Raw genomic sequence first — 21,173 nt, forward strand, 5'->3', positions numbered from 1 at the left:
TGCTGTAGTCACAGGGAATAATAGAACATGGCAGCTTTGTATGGCAATCTATAATTTTTAAACTCAGAACAAGTAGAGCAACTTGTCCCTAAGATAGTAAGAGATAGCGGAACTCCACTGTGATGCTTTCTGAAAGTGGTGTAGTCATTACCAGCTGATTTAGTATACTATTATATATACTAAACTAAATATTTGAATTCCACATTATCCAAAAAAAGACATAAAAGCAAGCTACCTAATTTGCTCTAATTTTGTCCAATATACTTTAAAAAACATGAATTGTAACTAATTGTGCATTTCTATTAATAGGAACTTAGTTTATCTATCAACAGCAGGTTTTTATTGTTAGCAATATTTTAAATGGTTTGGTTTTATAGTTTTTAATGCAATTTTATGTTTATTTTGTTTTTGATTGAGAACCGCCCAGTTGGTTGAAGAATGGGTGTTTCTATAAATGTTTTAAATAAATAAATAAAATGACCCTTTTTTTTATTGCAGCATCCTGTTTATCTTTCATGTGGTCCAAAGGGAACTCCTCTAGCACAGATGGAGATAGGACGGAATTACAAAGAAAAGAAGGGATCCAATAAAATCAATTCCCCATTTGCTGCTTAGAGATGACTCTACTACATCAACAAGCTTCCATTAACAAAAGAAACATACCTCAATACTATATCCTTTGTCTTTTATGCCTCTTTTGAAATGATATGATTACTGTTAATATCATCCATGACTTAGGACTGATTGAGATTTATGTGTTCCTCATTATACAAGTTTCCTCACCCTTCCATTCTGTTAGTTTACCAAACTTCTCATGGCATTTTCTGCTTACAGTCTCAACTAACCTTTTGTCCCACTGACAATATTGAAAAATAGATGATTTGCCAATCCAATCAACTTTCTATCTTGTCTTTGTCCTTTTCTGAGATATAAACAAAAGTTCCAAACAGTGTCTTTCTAAAAAACTCATTTTACCTCCACCCTGATATTCTAGTGTGTTTTATTTCTAAATGTACTATAAGCCATTTACCTGAACGGTTGGAACATCTTCAAAAGCTTTAATGAAATCTTCCTCATCAATGGCACCAGCTCCTTCTTTAGTTGCTAGAAAACAGAAGACGGAGGTAACAATGATGAAAGAAATTTATATAAACTACAAGTAAAATAGGTCTTATTGTAGTAGGAAAAGATTGAAACAATCAAAGAAGACAGAATATTGCCTGAAAAAGATGGAATTTGTTTTTCTAAAATACTGAAGTTCAGAAAAGTTAATATATTATAAATTATTTAATTATAAGTAATGTATCTGTATTAGAGCTAGCAACTTGAGAGGGCAAAAAAACCAGGTTCAAATTGGACTTGAAAATCAGAAGTGACAGAAGTGTTCTCACTGAGAGCTAGCAACTTGAGAGGGCAAAAAAACCAGGTTCAAATTGGACTTGAAAATCAGAAGTGTGGGAAGTGTTCTCACTGAGAGCTAGCAACTTGAGAGGGCAAAAAAACCAGGTTCAAATTGGACTTGAAAATCAGAAGTGACAGAAGGACTCGTGCCCCAAGAAAGCCGGTGAGAGGGGCGAATCGGGCGGGCGGGGGTAGCGGCGAGGAGCCCGGAGGCGCTGGGGGGGGTGGCCGGCATGAAAAATAACCATTGCCAGCCTCCAAACTGCCGTCGCCCCACCATCTGCGCATGCGCGGCCATGGAAAACAGGACGCGCATGCGCAGATGGTGTTTTTACTTCCGCGCTGCTACATCGCGAAAAATCGATTATCGCGAGGGGTCCTGGAACGGAACCCTCGCGATAATCGAGGGATCACTGTATATGTGTATGCATTCATATATAATTAATATAAATGTGATATATTTGACTGGCCCATAAGAATGAATTAGGCAGCAGTTTAAAACATTAGATTGGACTCTTTGAAAGCTTTCTGAAAGTACTACTGTAAAGTATAGGTAGTCCTCAACTTACAACATTTAGTGACTGTTCAAAGTCACAACAACAGCCCTGGGAAAAAAGTGGTTTATTACCATTTTTCACACAAACATTGCAGCATCCCCATAGTCATGCGAACAAAATCAAGATGCTTGGCATCTCTTATTTATCCTAGGGTCATCTGATCAGCTTTTCTGACTTTCTGTCAAGCAAAGTTAATGGGGAAGCCAGATTCACTTAATAACCATGTTACTAATAAAACTGCAATGATTCGCTTAAAAACTGTGGCAAGAAAGATCATAAAATGGGGCAAAAGTCACTTAACCAGTGTCTCACTTAGCAACATAAATTTTGGGCTTAAATGCGGTTGTAAGTCAAGGACTACCTGTTTACTTATTAAGATAGTTCTCAGTCACTGGATTTATTCCATTGCATTTCCATAAACTAGGCTCAATATTTGAAAAACTACTGGCCTTAGAAGAACCAGAGAAAATTGCATCTGAATAAAGATCATTTTAAGTAAAGTCATTAAGTGAGTAATCCTTGTTTAGGGATCACAATTGGGATCAGCAACCTGGTTGTTAGGTGAACCTATCATTAAGAAAATTACAACTATCCTTATAATCTTACTTCCACTTTCCTATCTTTACTGAGCAATAAGGATCCTAAATGAGAGAAGTGATTGCAAAGTTTCTTGACTATAACTGTTGTAACAGTGAATGTTCACTAAACGTGGCAGTTGCTAAACGAGGACTACCTCTAGGTATGACAAACATATTTGATAATATGCTTGCTGACATGACACAAACTCAAATATTTTACATAATTTTTTTTAATATGTTCCTCAAATCAACAAATAGGTGCACCGAGGGAGGTGTCATGTTGTACTGTTCCAGCCATGCATTAAAAAATGTAAAAGTAAAATAAAAGATCGAAAGAAGTAATGTTTAGGGGGTTGCGAGGGTTTGACCTACCTGGAGTTTTTGCGACTAAAGCTACTGCTCCTACCCTTCGAGCAGTGGCTGTCCCAAGTTTGCGAGATGATGAGGGAGCCTTTGAAGAGGTTGAGGAACTCGCTGAGGATGGTCTGTTCCCATCCACCGAGTCATCATCATCAAAATGTTTATCTACAAAGCACAACATAAAATCCAGAGAGTTACTTATAACCATTGCCCATTTTGAAGTTTACTTTGCAAATGTGAACAAATCAAAATACATATATTATAGCAGGACACAACCTGTTATTCAGTAACATGGAGATCTGTGCCTGCCTGGACCCTGTCACTTAAAACTAAACATACATTATATTGCTTTCTAATGACCATTGCAAGACAGGGGGCTTCAGATAATTATGTAAAAGGTAAGTATGTAAAAACTGAGTTAAGTCCACGTGTCTATGGTAAATGTAGTGTGTAACAACCTTCATGCTACTGCTCCTTATGTGCATTTTCAAATTAGTTTGATAATTTTCCTTTTTCAAACTAAATAATTGTGGATTTCTATTAAGCATTTCAGTATATCTATGTGTGGATTTTTTTAAAGAAACATCTATTTGATTCATGTTTTATGCTAATACTGAATACTACTTCTCTGGATGTTTTTCTGTTATAAAAGTATGTTTTAGAAATATGGGCTGAGCTCCAAGTAGCTTTTTATACACAAATGTGGACCATTTGTGGAATATTTTTATTCCTATGGCTAATACTCACAAATCATATCACAACCTAATTTGGAAGGCTCCCCAGTGTCAAAAGTGTAAGGCTACAGGGTTCACAAAACTAATTTCCCAGTTCTTTGGAGTCTGACCCACTGGGAATAAATGTCTGTGTGATACCTAACATATCCATAAAATTTATTGCTGACAGAGATGCCATATCAAATGTCTTTCTTTCAGTCTATTTCTACTGAACAATATATTCAATACACACCTCCCGCCTCACACAAGTGGAAGATAGAGGCCTAGATATAATAGCACACCCTCTGATTTTTTTTTTTAAAGGATTCTGTTAACTACTAGTAATAAGAAGATCCACCCTCTGCATACTGTATCTGAATGCAAGTCATCAGCAATGAAATCACTGAACCATGCACTCATAAAAGGGTGCAGGCTAACACCTTTAGAGCTTCAATAAAGCTATCTGCTCAGCTTAGTCTAATTTTGCTATTGGCACTTTGGGAAAAGATGTATCTTTTTACCTTTAGTGATAAAATTTTACAAGCAAAATGAAACATTCAATTACTGTACAAACTAGGTTTTAATGAATTTTAATTTGTAGCTTTAATCAATTGAATTAATTAGTTCAAAACCTTGTTGATGAGCAGATCAGAAGTAAAACAAATAGCATAAACAGAGGAACGGAAGATTGTTCTCTCTCTCATACACTCCTCAGGGGTGTGGCTTCCTATACTGAATTGTTAACTGAAGAAAGTACGATTTTCAGTAGTTTCTTTTGAAAAGCACATTTTGTTTTTTATAATGATTCAAAGAAAAAAATTCCTTGTAAATGAGTTCCAGAAAAAACTCATTGCTTTTTAAAGATGAGATATAAACAGCCAGAATACTAGAGAGCTTAAAAAGACATTTAAATATCTGTGATATTTTTAAAAAATCAATCTAAATAACAGTTTGAATAACATTTCATTTCCACTCTTAATTTTCACTTTTAACAATCTAAGCTATTCACTTCCAGACATCAGATTTTTGAGAGCACATGTGCAGAGCATAAAGAGAAACAAAGAACAGGTTAAACATCTGAACAAGGACTTCAGAAAATGGGAATCTAACAGTCAGATCTATACTATAAAGTAAGACTTAAATCCATCCCTTATGACAGCTGAGTTCACATAGAAGGATGAGGTTTGCAAGTCAAACAACACATTTCATAAAGCTGTATCCAAACCTGCTTCGCCTTCCACTGGTTTCAACAGACTTTAAACCAGACAGTACACAGTTCCCTACATTTTAGCATTATCCATCCATCCATCACTGCTCTTCCTTCCGTTTCTATAAAGCTCATTTATGAATGACTGTCTAGCTTTACATAGACACATGCCTTGTTTAAAGAGGCCTTTGTCTGTCCCTATTAGTTAAACAATTTTTTTTAAATGCTTAATCTTTTTTTATTCCTCACTGACGGGAGAAAATTACACACACAGAGACACACAGACAGACAGATAGGGGAGAGATTGAGGAAGAGAGAGAAAGAGGGAGAATGCATTGCTTACAGGAGCATATCCTTTTGCAAATAAGCTTCTTCAACATTCCTTCATATTTTCCATAGCGAGCTTAGAGGTAACACTGTTTCACATGCAGCTGCGGCTTCCAAGTCGAAGGCATAATCAATCCTTGCCCCCTGTGTTCATTAAGCATGCTGTTTCACACCCAGCCTTTGACAACCCATGCTTGAGCACTGTTTAGAGGTTTATGATTGGAGAGTTGAGCCAGCCGATGCACCCTTCCCAAGCTTTTGAGGAGCAAAATTATTTAAGGCACCCGCAGCCGAGAACCATCAAGAGCTGCTTTTGACCAGCAAGAGAAAAAAAAAGACCTGAACTTCATCCCTCCGGGAAGTCTAATGGGAGCATCTTAACAGCTTGTCATCATTTCTCCGTGACAAATGCGTTCGCATATATTTGTCATTATGTGACTTTAAAAGCTCACTTCCTAACATCAGTCCGCCAGGTATAAAATTACAAGAAATGCCAGGAAGTCAGAAGAATGCGCGGGGAGGAAGGAACAAAAATAATGCCCCACCCTCAGCTGTAGAAATTCTCTACAAAAATTGCAACAAATGCTTCTACAATACCCAAACAAAGCTTTGTTCACCTTCAGCATTCACAACTCTGTTCCTAAATCTGTTGCTCTTGATTAAACTTGCAATTGTGTTTCATTCCTCTTTTCCTTTCAAGGAGAGCTTTTAAGGGGTTGAAGTGTTTTTGTTAATTCATTTATTTAGCTTGTTATATCATCAACACCTTTTCCAGAGTAATTTTTTTTAGATGCAGCTAGAGAGGTTATGTTCCCAGGTTACAGATAACCTTGCTTAACCATCCTAATTGGGACCGGTATTTCTGATGCTAAACTATGCAGACATTAGGCAAAACATCACCTGACCGTACTGCTCAAAGATGGCAGTTCTGGTAGTTACAGTTTCAGTCGTTAGGCCAGGATTTCGTACTCCTGTCCTGTCAAGCTCAACCCTGCTTATAGCTCCCCTTATCTCTGTTCTTTCGACCATGTACAGTGATACCTCGTCTTACAAACGCCTCGTCATACAAACTTTTCAAGATACAAACCCGGGGTTTAAGAATTTTTTTGCCTCTTCTTACAAACTATTTTCACCTTACAAACCCACCGTCACTGAGATGCCCTGCCTCCAGACTTCCGTTGCCAGTGAAGCACCCATTTTTGTGCTGCTGGGATTCCCCTGAGGCTCCCCTCCATGGGAAATCCCACCTCCGGACTTCCGTGTTTTTGCGATGCTGCAGGGGAATCCCAGTAGCACAAAAATGGGCGCTTCGCTGGCAAGGGAAGTCTGGAGGTGGGGTTTCCCAGGGAGGGGAGCCTCAGTGAAATCGCAGCATCACAGAAACACAGAGGTCCAGAAGTGGGGTTTACCATACAGGGGAGCCTCAGGGGAATCCCAGCAGCACAAAAGGGGGTGATTTTTGGGCTTGCACGCATTAATCGCTTTTCCATTGATTCCTATGGGAAACATTGTTTCATCTTACAAACTTTTTACCTTAAGAACCTCATCCCGGAATCAATTAAGTTTGTAAGATAAGGTATCACTGTACATCACTGCCTGCTCTCCCCACCCCCTCCAACCTCACCTGACCTTCTAGGCAGGGTAGCCTAAAGCAGAGGTCCCCAACCGCCGGTCCGCGGACCGGGCCGTTGGGGCTTTTCAGCCGGTCCGCGGCGCCAGGGCCCCCTCGGCCTTTCCGCACCACCAGCGGCGCTCCCCCCGCCAGCCAGCCAGCCAAGCCCCGCGCCCGCCGGAACCGGCTCCTCGCTCTCCCCCCGCCGCCCGCCGTGTTTGCAGGAGGTGGGGAGGGTTGGGCGGCCCGCCAAGGCCAGGAGGGATGCCGCTGCCCCCCCCTTCCCTCTCTCCGCCCGCCGCTGCGCCTCCTTGACGCCGAGAGGAAATGCCGGCAAAGGCTTTCCTCAGCGGAGGCCGGCGAAGGTGATATTGAATGTCGGGGGAGAACGGGCGGTTGCACGCGCTCCCTATCTCCCTGCTAGCCCACTCGGAATATTCAAAATAAGAAAAACCTTTGCCGGCGAAGGCTTTTCTTATTTTGAATATTCCGAGTGGGCTAGCAGGGGGATAGGGAGCGCGCGCAACCGCCCGTTCTCCCCCGACATTCAATATCACCTTCGCCGGCCCCGCCTCTCCTGCAAACCCCCTTGCTGAGAGCCCGGGGCGAAAGTGCTCTCGCAAAGGTGAGGCGGGCAGGGCGTGCGCGCGTCATCGCTGAGAAGAACGGAGAGAGAATGAGAGTGAGTGAGAGCAACAGACAGCAAGATAGAGAGAAAGTGAGAAAGAGAGAGTGAGAAAGGGGGGGAGAGAAAGAGATAGCAAGAGAGAGAACAAGAGAGAGAAAGAGCGTGAGAAAGAAAACAAGAAAGAGTGAGAGAGAGAGAAAGCAAAAGAGACAGAAAGAAAACAAGAGAGAGAAAGTGAGAAGAAGAGAGAGAAAGAGGGGGAGAGAGAGAGAAAGAGAGGGGGGAGAGAGAGAAAGAGAGGGAGAGGGAGAAAGAGAGAGGGAGAGGGGGGAGAGATAGCAAGAGAGGGAGAGAGGGAAAGGGGGAGAGAGGGGGGAGAGAAAGAGAGAGGGAGAGAGAGAGGAGATAAAGGAAGAGGAGAGAGAGAAAGGAAGAGAAAGAAAGAGGGATAGAAAGAGAGAGAGAGTGAGAGATGCTCAGTGAGCCTTTCTTTGAAGTTGCCTTTCTTTCTTTCTCTTTCTTGCTTTCTTTCTTGCTCTTTTTCTTTCTCTCTTTTACCTTCCCTTCCTCTATTTCTTCTTTTCTTTCTCCTTCCTACCTTCTTCCCTTACTCTCCCCTTTCATAAGTTTCCTTGCTTCCTTCCTCTGTTCCTGTCCCTTCCCCCTTTCTTTCTTTCTTTCTTTCCTTCCTTTCCTCCCTCCATTTCTTGCTTTCCTTTTCCTTCCTCCCTTCTTTCCTCCCTCATTCCCTTCTTTCACTCCTTCCTCTCTTACTCTCCCCTTTCACACCTTTCCTTGCTTCCTTTGCACCCTTCTTTTGTTCCTGTCCCTTCCCTCTTTCCTTCCTTCCTTCCCACCCTCCGTCCATTCATTCACCCATTCCTCTCTTGATCGCCCCTTTTACGGCGCCGCTGACAGCTAGCTCCCCCCCCCCCCACCGGGCCATGGAAAACTGGTCTAGCTTAAAGCCGGTCCCTGGTGCAAAAAAGGTTGGGGACCTCTGGCCTAAAGGACAGAGATGGGGGAGATAAGACAAATTATCTCAGGTTTCACGGTGAGCAGATTTTAGAATGTTAAAAAAAAAAATCCATGTAACAATAGTAATAGCACTGCTTTACAATGCTTTACAGCCCTACGTGGTTTACCGTCACCATATTGCCCCCAACAATTTGGCTCCTCATTTTACCCACCTCAGAAGGATGGAAGGCTGAGTCAACCTTGAGCCTGGTGAGATTTGAACTGCCAAATTGCAGTCAGCTGGCAGTCAGCAGGAGTAGCCTGCAGTACTGTGTTCTAACCACGGCGACACCACAGCTCTAACCTGGTTAATGTCATGCTGCCTGGATTTCTAAAATAAAGAGTTCATTACATCTGAATTCATTTCTGTGCACTGAATTAATTACAAATTTTCTCTCTTTTCATTACCCTCTTGTACCAATATACTCTAGGCCAATAAAAATGAACACATCTCTAGTCCAAAGGCAAACACGTCTAAAGATCTCTAGGTTCCCAGACAACTACAAAGATCACTAAGTGGTAAATCATTCATTATTTCAGCTGAAGGCAATTTACTTCTTGCCTTACTGCCAGATTTCAGTATTCACAAATTACTGTTGGCCCTCACCCTATTGCTTTTCCAACAGACCTAAAAATAGTTTTGTCAGCAGGCCTGGGGAGCATGAATGGAGAAGGAGCCAATCAAGCGGTTGATGTGACTGTGTTGTTGCTGGCATGGATACATTGGAATGGAGTTTTTATGTGGTGTTTTAAATGTTGTAAGATGCCTGGAGATGTGAATTGGGAAGCGTGTGGATGGATGGATGGATGGATGGATGGGTGGGTGGGTGGGTGGGTGGGTGGATACGATACGACAGACAGACAGACAGACAGGACATTCACAACCTGTACTGTCCTTAGAAGTTTGTTAAGCAGAAACAAAAAGATAGAAAATTAAGCAAAAATTACTAAAAAGAAAAAGAAAAAAGGGAAGAGAAGGGAAGGCTATTTAGTTTCCTATTTCCCCCTTTTTGTGCCTCTGTTCATTTCTTCTTAAACCTCTTCTTTTAAAACAAACATAAGCAAGATATCTATTCCTTCTTCTTTCAGTGCTTCTCTAAACTGTACTTTAAATAACAGAGATAGAAAATAATTGTCATGGGGACCAATGCAACCAAATGCTTGTTTAGGTTTCAATCAAACCTAAACAGAAACAAAAGCTGTTAATTTGTGATACAATTATGTATAACTAGATTTGAGAGAATGCATTTATCCACATCATTTATCACATTAAATTTAAGAAAAACTAAGGGCTACATAAAGACAAAGTGAATCTCAAAGAGGTGAAGTAGATACTTTCACTCATGTTGCTAAGCGAATGTATCCCCATGTGCTGTGTTTATGTTCTCCCCATATGTATGAAACTCAAGGGAAGCTAAGGGCACGAAAATGTAAGGAAACCCGACATATATTTTCAGTTCTTAATACACCAAAAGGCTATTATAGCAACATAAATGGGCTAATAGTGTCAAAAGTTGGTGTCAAGTCTTGCTACTCAAAATACCACTGGCTCTCTTGCCTGGTAGTTTCTACCACCTAACTTATGAAGGATACCTTACCTGAAGTCCTCCCCCTAACTTTAATCTCTAAGAGAGATGGGACATCCACAACCTGTACTGTCCTAAAAAGTTTAAAAAAAATCTGTAACACTACTTTCTATAATATTGAGCAGTGTAACTAAGTGGGTTTTAAAACCCATTACTACATATACGTGTGATGCTTTTTGTGCATCCTGGGCAGGTAGGTGGAGTCTCCTGCTGCCGGTGCTACCAGTTTGCAGAACCGGGCTAAATCAACCAGCAACTAGTGTAATATGGGGTTCAAGCCTTCCAGCCTTCCTTCTTCCTTGACCCAAATATGTTTTTTTCAAGAGGCAACTGGAATTTCTTGTTTTTCTTTGAAGACGTTTTGCTTCCCATCCAAGAATTCAATTCAATTCAATTCAATTCAATTTATTAGATTTGTATGCCACCCCTCTCCGAAGACTCGGGGCAGCTCACAACAATAATAAAAACAATATTCCAGCGAAAACAAATCTAATATTAAAAAGCACATAAAAACTGATCATATTTAAAAACCAAACAACATATACATACCCAAACATAAATATAAAAAAGCCTGGGGGAAAGGTGTCTCAATTCCCCCATGCCTGGCGGTATAGATGGGTCTTGAGTAATTTGCAAAAGACAAGGAGTGTGGGGGCAGTTCTAATCTCCGGGGGGAGTTGATTCCAGAGGGCCGGGGCTGCCATTTTCATTTATCAGAGGCCAAGACTGGCAATGCTATTGAATAATTGGACAGGCCATGATTAAAATTCATGAAAAATGCCCCTTTAAAGAAGGCAGAGCTACATCTGTTTGTAATATATCTTGACACCTCTGCAAAAATGATGAGTTGTTTACTGGCTTAAAGACAAGTAAACAAATACAATAAAGAAAAACATATGTGCACAAAGAAACCGAGAAACAACAACAAAAACGAAAAACCCAGGATGGAGCTTGAATATAGTTTTTTTAGTTGCTTTCTTCTTCTCCTCTGCAATTTGTTTTTTATAACAATTCAACGTTCTATGAATTGTATTATTTAGAATCCCAATTGATCTGATTTAAATTTATATTTCCATATTACCTATTTTAATTATTTTTTCTGAGATACGATTAAATCAAACAGAATAGAATAGAAAGAGCCTGGTTTTAACCACACACGAGCTTCAATTAATTTGGGGTTTTCTTATACACTGGGAAAATAAGTACAATCTTGGACAGAGTTATGAGGGAAGATGGTAAAGATCAACCTTCACTTACTATTCCTGACACTGATGAGCAACATTGCAGTTTCTCAGCTACAGTTAAATAACAAAAGAAACATCTACTTGATTTACAGGGTAGGAAGAGAAGAAAGGCTTTCAACCACACCATTCCAAGTGACGCTAATCAATGATTTTGCTCCTGAGGTATAAGAGGCTATGACACAAAGAAAGAGAATGGTTAATATATATGCATGAATGAACAGAAAAATGGTGGGGAGGAGCAATTATTGTGCACAAGCAGCAGCCAACTACAGGTATTTCTCTATATACAACCACAATTAGTACAGGAATCTCAGTCACTGAGCAGAGCAGTCATTAAGCAAGATGCCCAGGTGACTGCTTTGCTCAACCAGTGTAATCCTGGCATTCCAGGTTAGGGTTAAGTGGTTTCCTGGCTCATTTGGGAAAAGCAGGAAAGCTGCCTGTCAAGTTCAACTCCCCTCTATATGTGGAAAAATACTGCTCCAATCATGCTAGCTCGGGAATTCTGGGAGTTGAAGTCCACATGTCATAGAAGAGCCAACTTTGCCTAACCTTGGACTACAGGAATGGCAGCTGGATTTTTGGGATCTGAGTTTCATTCTTCTACCTTGCCAAACAAGTTGCTGAACTCCTTTGGCCAGGTAAGCAGTTTCTTTAGCCAGCCCTCAAAGATAAGAAGGAATCCACTCAGCAGGCAGCAGCAGCATGCAACTTTTCCTAATGCCTTGCTCATTGACTTTCTGGGGAAGCTGACGGAGAAGACTGCAAATGGTGATCACATGTAAGTGGCTGCAGGTGAAAACTGGCTGACAAACGTCCAAACTGATCATGTGACTTTGGGGAGGGAGAAGAGTGTGGCATAGTGTTTTACAATAGCTGGAAGGGTTTTTTGTGGCCATTAAGCAGCCTTACCAAGTGGGTCCAGTGGTTATTTAAACAACTGGTCACTAGTTAAGAAGTACCTGTACTCTTATTGTTTAAATCAGTGTTTCCCAACCTTTTTTGAGCCGCGGCACATTATTCATATTTTCAAAATCCTGGGGAACACTGAAAGGGGGGGGGCGGGGCGGGGGGGGCGGGCTAAAGAAAAGTTTGGACAAAAAAACCGTCTCTCTTCCTCCATTTCGCTCTATTTTTCCCTCTTTCTCTCTTTTCCTTCCTTCCCTTCTTTCTCTCTCTCCATCCCTCTTTCTTTCTTTCTTCCTAACTTTTTTGCTCTCTTTCTCTCTCCCTCCTTCCCTTCCTCTATGTCTTTCTCTCTCCCTTGCTCTCTCTCTCTCTCTGTCTCTCTTGCTATCTCTTTCTTGCTTTTTTCTCTGTCTCTTGCTCTCTCTCTCTCTTTCACTGTCTTGCTATATGTCTCTTTCTTTCGCTTTGCCTCTCTTGCTATCTCTCTTTCTTTCTCTCTCTTTCTCTCTCTCTGTCTCTCTTGCTATGTCTCTCTTTCTTTCTCTTTCTCTCTCTCTCTGTGCCTCTCTTGCTAAGTCTCTCTTTTTCTCTTGCTATGTCTCTCTTTTTCTCTCTCTGCCTCTCTTGCTATGTCTCTCTTTCTTTCTCTCTCTCTTTCTCTATCTCTCTTTCTCTGCCTCTCTTTCTTGCTCTGTCTCTCTTTCTCTGCCTCTCTTGCTATGTCTCTCTTTCTCTCTCTCTCTGCCTCTCTTATATGTCTCTCTTTCTTTCTCTCTCTCTCAGCTGACTGCAAGCGGGAGCCCTGACGGCGGCAGCTGGACGTGCTGCTGGACACAGTATATGCCAAGCCCGCAGCACCAGCATGTACGACGTCTAGCAGCACGTCCAACCACCACCGTCAGGGCTCCCGCTTGCAGTCAGCTGAGAGAGAGAGAGAGAGCGCTCCCTCTCGCCGCCACCATCTCCCCGCGACTGCCTGCGGCTGCTGCGGCCACCCCGCCCCCCACTCCCATCGCCAGTGCCCTCCCGCCGGGCAACAAAGGACACTTGCCGTCGACGCCAGAGAAGCTCCAGCTGGGCGGGGCGCTGCCGGTACTTCCGTCCTGGGGCTCCCGCTCGCAGCTGTCAACCGGCTCCTGCTCGATGCCGCGGTTTTCGGCGCTCTCCTGCTGGGCCCCAAAGAAGGAAGGCGGGGGAAAAGGCGCGAAGAATGGAGCTCTCCTTCTTCCTGCCTTCCTTCTTTGGGGCCCAGCAGGAGAGCGCCGAAAACCGCGGCATCGAGCAGGAGCCGGGGGACAGCTGCGAGCGGGAGCCCCAGGATGGAAGTACCGTCAGCGCCCCGCCCAGCTGGAGCTTGGCGGCACACCTGGCCATGTCTCACGGCACACTAGTGTGCCGCGGCACATCGGTTGGGAAACGCTGGTTTAAATCATACTCACATGAGGAAGAACTCTACAGCTTCTGGAAAATGTTCATGAATATACAAAAACACATACATCAAATACTTCATTAGTTAAAGAAATACTTTGCAAAATTAAAATCCTCCCAATTAAAATCGATTTGTTTTCTACACTGAAACACAAATATGGAAATGAACTTTATTTTAGATGAAGACCAGCAGAATTTATCGCCTAAGAATCTGTAAAAGTATTCCTCTATTAGTAACATAACAAAAAAACTATATATGCTACATTGCATCAAATTTATCACTGATACAGCCAGAGGGACAGCATTCCAGGGATGGGCACTGAACCTAGGAACAAGCAATTTCCAGGTTATAGATACCATTACACCAGTGGTGTCAAACTTGATTTCATTGAGGGCCACATTAGGGTTGTGTTGTCTTCAGGGGCCCAGGGTGGGCGTGGCCAGGATGGGCATAGCCAGCTTGATGTCACTTGTGTTGGGGGTGCCAGTGGTGGCCTGAGCACTGTGCTGCCAAGCTCTGTTTTAGGCTGCAACGGCCTCCTGCAACCCCCTGCCAGTGAAAATGGAGCAGGGGGGCATGCAGTCCTCTCAAGCTCCATTTTCACTGGCACAGATACCGGTCCTTCGCAGTTTTCAGGGTAGCTCCGCAGGCCTGATCTAAGCACCCCGTGAGCCGGATCCAGCCACCAGGCCTAGAGTTTTACAACCCTGCATTACATAAACATATATCAGCTTGCCAACTATCTGTTAATTCGGATAGCTGGAAGGAAACAACCTAATACAGTGATGACAAACCTATGGCACAGGTGCCACACGGAGCCATATGTGCTGGCACGCGAGCTGTTGCCCTAGCTCAGCTCCAATGTCCATGTGTGCTGACCAGCTGATTTTTGGCTTACACAAAGGCTTTGGGAGGGCACTTTTGGCTTCCAGAGACCCTCGGAGGGGATGGGGGAGGACATTGTTACCCTCCCCCAGCTCCAAGGAAGGCTTTGAAGCCCGGGGAGGGTGAAACACGAGCCTACTGGGCCCACCAGAAGTTGGAAAACAGGCTGTTTCCAGCCTCCAAAGAGCCTCGGGAGGGTAGGTGAAGCTATTTCTGCTCTCTCCAGGCATTGAATTATGGGTTTGGGCACTCGTACATGCACGATAGCATACACACACACTCTTTCAGCACCCGAGGGAAAAATGGTTCGCCATCACTGACCTAATACATATATACAACTATACAAAATATACAACTTACGGATGTCTTTGCTCCATACTGGGCAATTAACTTCTGAGTTTGAGGCTTTAAACATAGTTGAGTGGTATTTGGAAGTACTCCTCCAAATCTAGCAATGAGCAGAATTAAGGATAAGGATCTGTACACTTGCAATTTACTGCTGAGCTTGAGCATGATACTGATAAAACACTAAGATCTACAGCTAAAGAGAAGCTAATGCTGTCGTCATGGATTTTTTTTAAAAAAATCTTATTCACTGCAGCTTATAGCATAAGTTTAAAAAATACTGTATAAAACGATGTCATTTGCGCACCCACACAAAATGGGTCAAGGAAAGCAAACCAGAAAAACAATATTGTGCCGCTAGCCTTGCTCCTTTTATACCTGTGCTGTGACGTCATGGGGACATATGAAAAGGCTGCAGAGCTTGCAGTGCAAAAAGGGTAGGGCAATGGACCCAGAGGGAGTTGCATCATGCAATGCGCAGAGGGATGGCTGATGCAGGTCTGAAAATGCATGGACAGCCAAACTTGTTAAGCAAACTTAGCCAATTATCTTCCTCTCTTTCTCTCCCTCTCCCTGTAAAATCACTGAGAGTGGGGGGAGGAAGGGAGAAAGAAAGAGGGAGTCGGTAGCTAAGCAACGGGCGAATAGCCCTGGAAGGGTGAGAAAGGGTGAAACTGAAAAGTTTGGACATTATTAGTTGTTTCCCTAATTTCTTTAAATAGATTGGTACAGAGTAAAATAAACAAACACCAAACAAAAAAACCTCCATAGGGCATACCTGGCTCTGTGAAACAACTTTAAAGACACAGACTTATTCCACTGTAAAAGAACCTGTGATCAAACTATGACAGGTGGGAAGGAAAGCTCAGAGCATGTCTGAAAAGATTTGGCCTTTGCAAAAAGCTACAACCCTGACTGACAGCTTTCCAGACACCCAACTTCCTCTGGCAGAATGAGAACTTACATCTCCTTTCTCTCTGAACTGTATTGAAAAATATTGGAATAAAGTACCTATAAAAGAAAGCCTTTTAACCAGGGTGTAGTTGATTGAAATCAAGTTGACTTAAATCCTAATTTTTAAAGAGCAACTGTCATCTAGGTTCCACAGCAGGTCCTCCTGACCTGCTGTTAACTCACTAATAGTCCCAATACTAGCAGAACATACAGCCTCATGTTACGTAATTAAACTGCATTTCATGCTGAATAAACAAAATGATTAATGTATCTTAAATAGAAAACTACAGTATCTTTAGATAGATTTTTACTCCAAAAGCATTTTATTAAAATAAATTTGATAAAAATGTTTTTAAAAATCCAATTAAGTAAAAACAAATTCTGATTTAATTTTTTTTTTAAAAAAAATCATCGATTTTTATCCAAACTGCTATTAACAGAACTTAGTGAAGTTCTGAGTGAAGGGGACTCCCCAAAATACTTTCAAGTTCCAACATGCCTTTGGGATACTCAAATTCCCCAAAACCGGGATTCTCTTCTCTTGTAGTACCGAGACAAACTTGAGAAGAACACTGAACCAGAGCAACGTAATGGGATTCTTTCTTAAAAGTATCGCTGAACTAAAGCATTATTTCAAAGTTTTGCACAGCCCTATTATTCACATCTGTCTTTAGACTAGTAAAGAAGGTACAAATTCACATGGCACAATGCAACAAATGAATATGAATAAGGATATAGATGGCTACAATGAATTCTTTCAGTAGCCAAAAATGCCAGGCGTAGAAAGCACTTGTTGTGTAACTCTTAACAAAAACAAAACAGTACTCTACTATTTACTACAGAACGGAGATCTGCTCCAAATCTCAATACAGAGCCCAGAATAAAGAAACACCAAACACTCTAAAAACACAGTTATTCTGTTGACATACTTCAATGAGCATAGGATATATAGCTTTATCCAAAATATTAGAAATTTATAAATCCACAAATACTGAGAATCATTTTATCACAAATACACATTCTTAAAATGTTATTAAGCTGTTTTAATTGTTGGCATGAACTGGTGTGCGTGTTTAAGTGAAATGCCACTTTAAATTCCTGCAGGCAAATATTGATTAAAGCAACTATAGCAATATTTTTGTCTTTGGTTCCTACTTACTATTCCCCCATACCTGATGTTTATGGATAAAAAAATTAACTATATTAGCTTCAAGCCGCTCTAATAAAGAAACCTACTTTCCAATCCTTCTATGAAAATTAAGGATTTTCAGCACAAATAAGCTTAAGGCTGCCGCCTATCTGTATCTGGAATGTCCTATTGCAGGACCTTAAAAAGTAAAACTGGGACACACCTAGGTCCTAGGGGCTTTCCATATATATCAAATCTGGATAACTGAAGTGGGTTCCCATGCTTCTTGCTTGAATGCTCGCTCACCTATATCATTCTATCTCTAGACAGCAAAACTAGTGCCACAATTCCTACATTGTTTTCTTAATTTCTTGCAGAAAGACACTGGTAGTCACTACCACAAAGTAGCCTTCCTTCTTTTCTTCCCTTTTACTGTTACCTTAATGTTAGCTTTTATGCATTTTATAAAATTTTAATTAAAACATTTGGAAGCAGTGGAAGAAAATAGCCCAGGCTGAACTGTGTACAGGTAGTCTTTGACTTATGATCACAATTGAGCCCAACATTTCTGCTGCTAAGTAAGACAATGAGTTTTGTCTTATTTTCTGACCTTTCTGGACAACTTGTTAAGTGTTAAATTAGTAACATATTGTTAAGTGAATCTAGTTTTCCCATTGATTTTGCTCGTCAGAAGGTTGCAAAAGGTGATCACATGATCCTATAACAATGCGCCTATAACAGCAGCCCTATTCTAATTAGTATCTAATATTCTGGATGTGCAGCATTTTAAGTTATTTTGAGGAACTGCACAGTTGTGCTACATTTGTATATCACATGCTCTGCAGTATTTTTTTTTTGCCTTTGAAACTCAAGCACTGTTCAATTTAAATATGAAACTATACCTAAGATCACTTTAAGAGTTGGTTCTCAGACTGATAAAGATGCAAACAACTATTATATAAATAATCTGATTTGCCATTATCAACTGAGAGAACAGCTTCTCTTCTCATTAATTATAATACTGTGAGAAAGAGGAAGTTTCTGCCCAAATGAAGATAATATTGGCTCCAACAGGAAAGTTAATTTCTTTGCTGTAATTCTAGTACCACTACTCCCATGACGGCAAACCTATGGCACGCATGCCACAGCTGGCATGAAGAGCCCTCTCTGTGGGCACATGAGCTGTCACCCAACTCAGTCCAACCGTGCAGGCATGCGCACCTCCCACCGGCCAGCTGATTTTTGGGATGTGCAGGGGGAATACATGCGGGAGACACACATACATGCATGGGGAGTCATGCACGCATTTGCAGGGCGAGTGCAGGTGTCCGGCGCCTCTCCACACTCCATTTTTTATCTTAGGAGACTGCAGGGAGGCCAACTAGATCCAAAATGTGGTGGGGAGGTCACACGCACATACATGAGGGTTGTGTGAATATGCATACATGCATGCCTAGGTGGGGTCACGCATTGCATTATGGGTGACAGCACACAAGGACAAAAAAATTAGCCATTACTGCTCTACTCCTTTGAGCTCAATAAATCTTGCATGAGAGTTGCCCTTGAAAGAGATTTTTCAGAGCAGGAAGCTGCCAAAAGCCCTGATAATAATAATTAGCACCTGTAAGTACAAGGAACTTGATGAGATCACTCCTGGGAGTAATATATCAAGTATTTCACTGTTAATTATCCTTAGTATTTATAATCTGACACCTTTTTTCAAGTCCAAGATGATTATTTAAATGCATACAGCTGCCATAATGAAAACATTATTGCACCAAATTGTAAATAGTACAAGTTGATTGCAATGATTATCAATTATCAAGAACTGTAATTAAATTGAAAGTTGATATTTACATCTTATCATATGAAAGAGACGATTTCTATAAGAGAACTCAAAGGAAAGCAACTGATAAGGCAGTCATGCACTTATTAAGCAAAGCACATAAAATCCCGTCTCCTGTTCCATCTGTTAAAAACAAATGAATCATGATTTGCAAACATGAACAGGGCTAAAGTAAAACCATTTCAACAAACAAGCAATCCTTAAAGAGAAAGAGGTAATCATTGCAGTCAGCAGAGATGTAGCATTATATGATAAAAGTGGACATCATAAATAGATTCCATAAAATATAACATATCCAGAATGAAAAGGAAGATTAGGCTATAAGTCTCCTCTGCAAATTAATGCTTTACGTGTAAATAAATTATTAATTATCGTATATCTCTGCAATTGCATTTTACATATTCCCTTTACCTTCATCTTTTTCTTAATAAAAAGAAAAAAACATGGCTTGAAATACACAGAACAGTCCAATTCTCCTTTCCTGGCAGTTTCCAAATATTCAACACCCCATAAATACAGCTAGAATTGTGCCTTAGGAAAACATCATTAAATATCTCTTCTCCCAAACAAATTTCATATTAACTGAAGTATTCAGATAAAAACACCAGCAAGAGTCTTATTAAATTAAATTTTAAAATTATTAAATTAAAAGCTTGTAACCTTCAGGGTTTTTAAAAAATGTACAAACAGTTTTTTTCTATTAAATTAATCTCTGATTTTCTACTATTGCTACTTTGCTATTTATATTTTAATACCCTTTCTGTATCTGCTGCAAAGCTACTGCTAGCCTAAACTTCTCTCCAACATATTAATGGTACTAATGAAATTCCATTTGTTAAAATATCAAGAGAAAAAAATTGTTTGCTCATGCTCAGATTACAGATTCAGTCATCTTTCACATAACATGCATTCTGTATAATTTATTAAGCAAAACACCTACCATTGCTGGCAGTCATGATCTGTAGCAGTCCAGTGATGCTCCCTAATCTAAAAGCAACTGCACAACACACGCCTGTGTGCAGTCTCATCAACTTAAAAACCAGTTCTCCCTCCTCCCCACCGAAGTCCTAGTGTAAGCAGCTAGTGCTATACAGTTCCAAAATGAAAGCTGCTTATGTAGATAAAGAAGAAAGACTTGCTCTGTACAGCACAATCATCCTGTTCTCTGGTATAAGATAAGAAGGAAGTAGAAATTTAGCATTTCTACACAAACCCTGATCTGAAAACCTTTCTCCACAGAGTATTTAAGCCTGCTTAATTCAAGCAGATATCATCATTCAAAAGTAGTATCTTTTTGTGTCTTCCTTTAAGGAAGATGACTTTTGTAGTTTTTTGATTGAAATGTATCATTCACAACAAATTCAGTAACTTGTATTTTTGTCAATCTCAATTGTTTTTCTCTCAAAATAGGAATGTTTCTATCAACTTTTAAAAGTGGATAGAAACACTATTCATCTCCAACTTTCAAATAAGCACTTTATTGCTTTTTGACGAGATCCAAATAAAAGTGCATAAACTCCCTCAGCTTAATAATGCCAAAATCCAAATAATATTTGCCTTGAGATTCCTTATAATATTATTAACTGTTATTATCTAATTCATTATGGATGGAGATGATATTTGGAACCCCTGCTTTGGTTTTAGTGTTTTAAAAAACCCTGGTGGGAATCCTCTTCTCAGATATCTGCACAGACCTGTATAATCTAATTTCCTTTTCATATTAGTTGCCAAGAATTGCAATGGTGAAGAAACTAACCATAACATTTGTATTTATTTATACTTTTGTTTATCATCCCTTCTCTTAAGTCTGTACCTATGTATGGTTCAAAATAAATCACACAAGTAGATTGTAAAAACGTGTAAAACATAAGCAAAAAATATTAATCAAAGCAATTGTGATATTATGCCAAAGCAATTACATTTTTATTGGGTTGACCAGCATCTGGGGATATAGCCAAGCTTCACAATTGTCTGGCAGGCTATTGGGAGGCTTTTCACACAAATCTTAAAAAGCACAAATTTTACTTGTTCTTTTGAAAAACGAATTATAGTCAATTTGCACAGTTGTCTCAAAATATGACCTTTGATGGACCAGCCAAGCCACACAGGTATTTCAGGGGTAGATTCTCACTTACCGCGGTGCAAGTTCGCTGCCTCCCACCTTTTTGCCACTGTGCATGCTCAGCTTTTTGGGCATGCACAGTGGCAAAAATCCAACAACCACCCCGCCCCCCCCCCCCCGCCCCCCGTAAGAGGATGACTGCAGGCACAGTGCCAGAAACCTGGGGCAAAGAAAACGCGGGAAAAATCCCCCCCTCCAAAAATCTTTTTTTTTTAAATCTGAATTATTATTATTATTATTAAGATGGTGACGTCCATGGACCGGCACTGATTGAACCAGTTCTGTGACATCATAGTGATGTCACCAGCGGGTTGCTACTGGTTT

General features: G+C 40.8%; 1 protein-coding gene across 1 annotated transcript in view; it reads right to left on the minus strand.

The window, feature by feature from the left end:
- Window positions 1-21,173, minus strand: part of CLASP1 (cytoplasmic linker associated protein 1) — a 273,270-nt gene that overhangs the window by 128,074 nt on the left and 124,023 nt on the right. The window contains exons 10-11 of the mRNA XM_070730165.1: window positions 2,909-3,061; window positions 1,031-1,104 (exon numbers count right to left, since the gene is read on the minus strand). Coding sequence (XP_070586266.1) covers window positions 1,031-1,104; window positions 2,909-3,061 — 227 coding nt within the window. The remainder of the gene's footprint in view (window positions 1-1,030; window positions 1,105-2,908; window positions 3,062-21,173) is intronic.

The sequence above is a fragment of the Erythrolamprus reginae genome, chromosome 1, assembly GCF_031021105.1.
Source record: "Erythrolamprus reginae isolate rEryReg1 chromosome 1, rEryReg1.hap1, whole genome shotgun sequence".
NCBI classification, from domain to species: domain Eukaryota; kingdom Metazoa; phylum Chordata; class Lepidosauria; order Squamata; family Dipsadidae; genus Erythrolamprus; species Erythrolamprus reginae.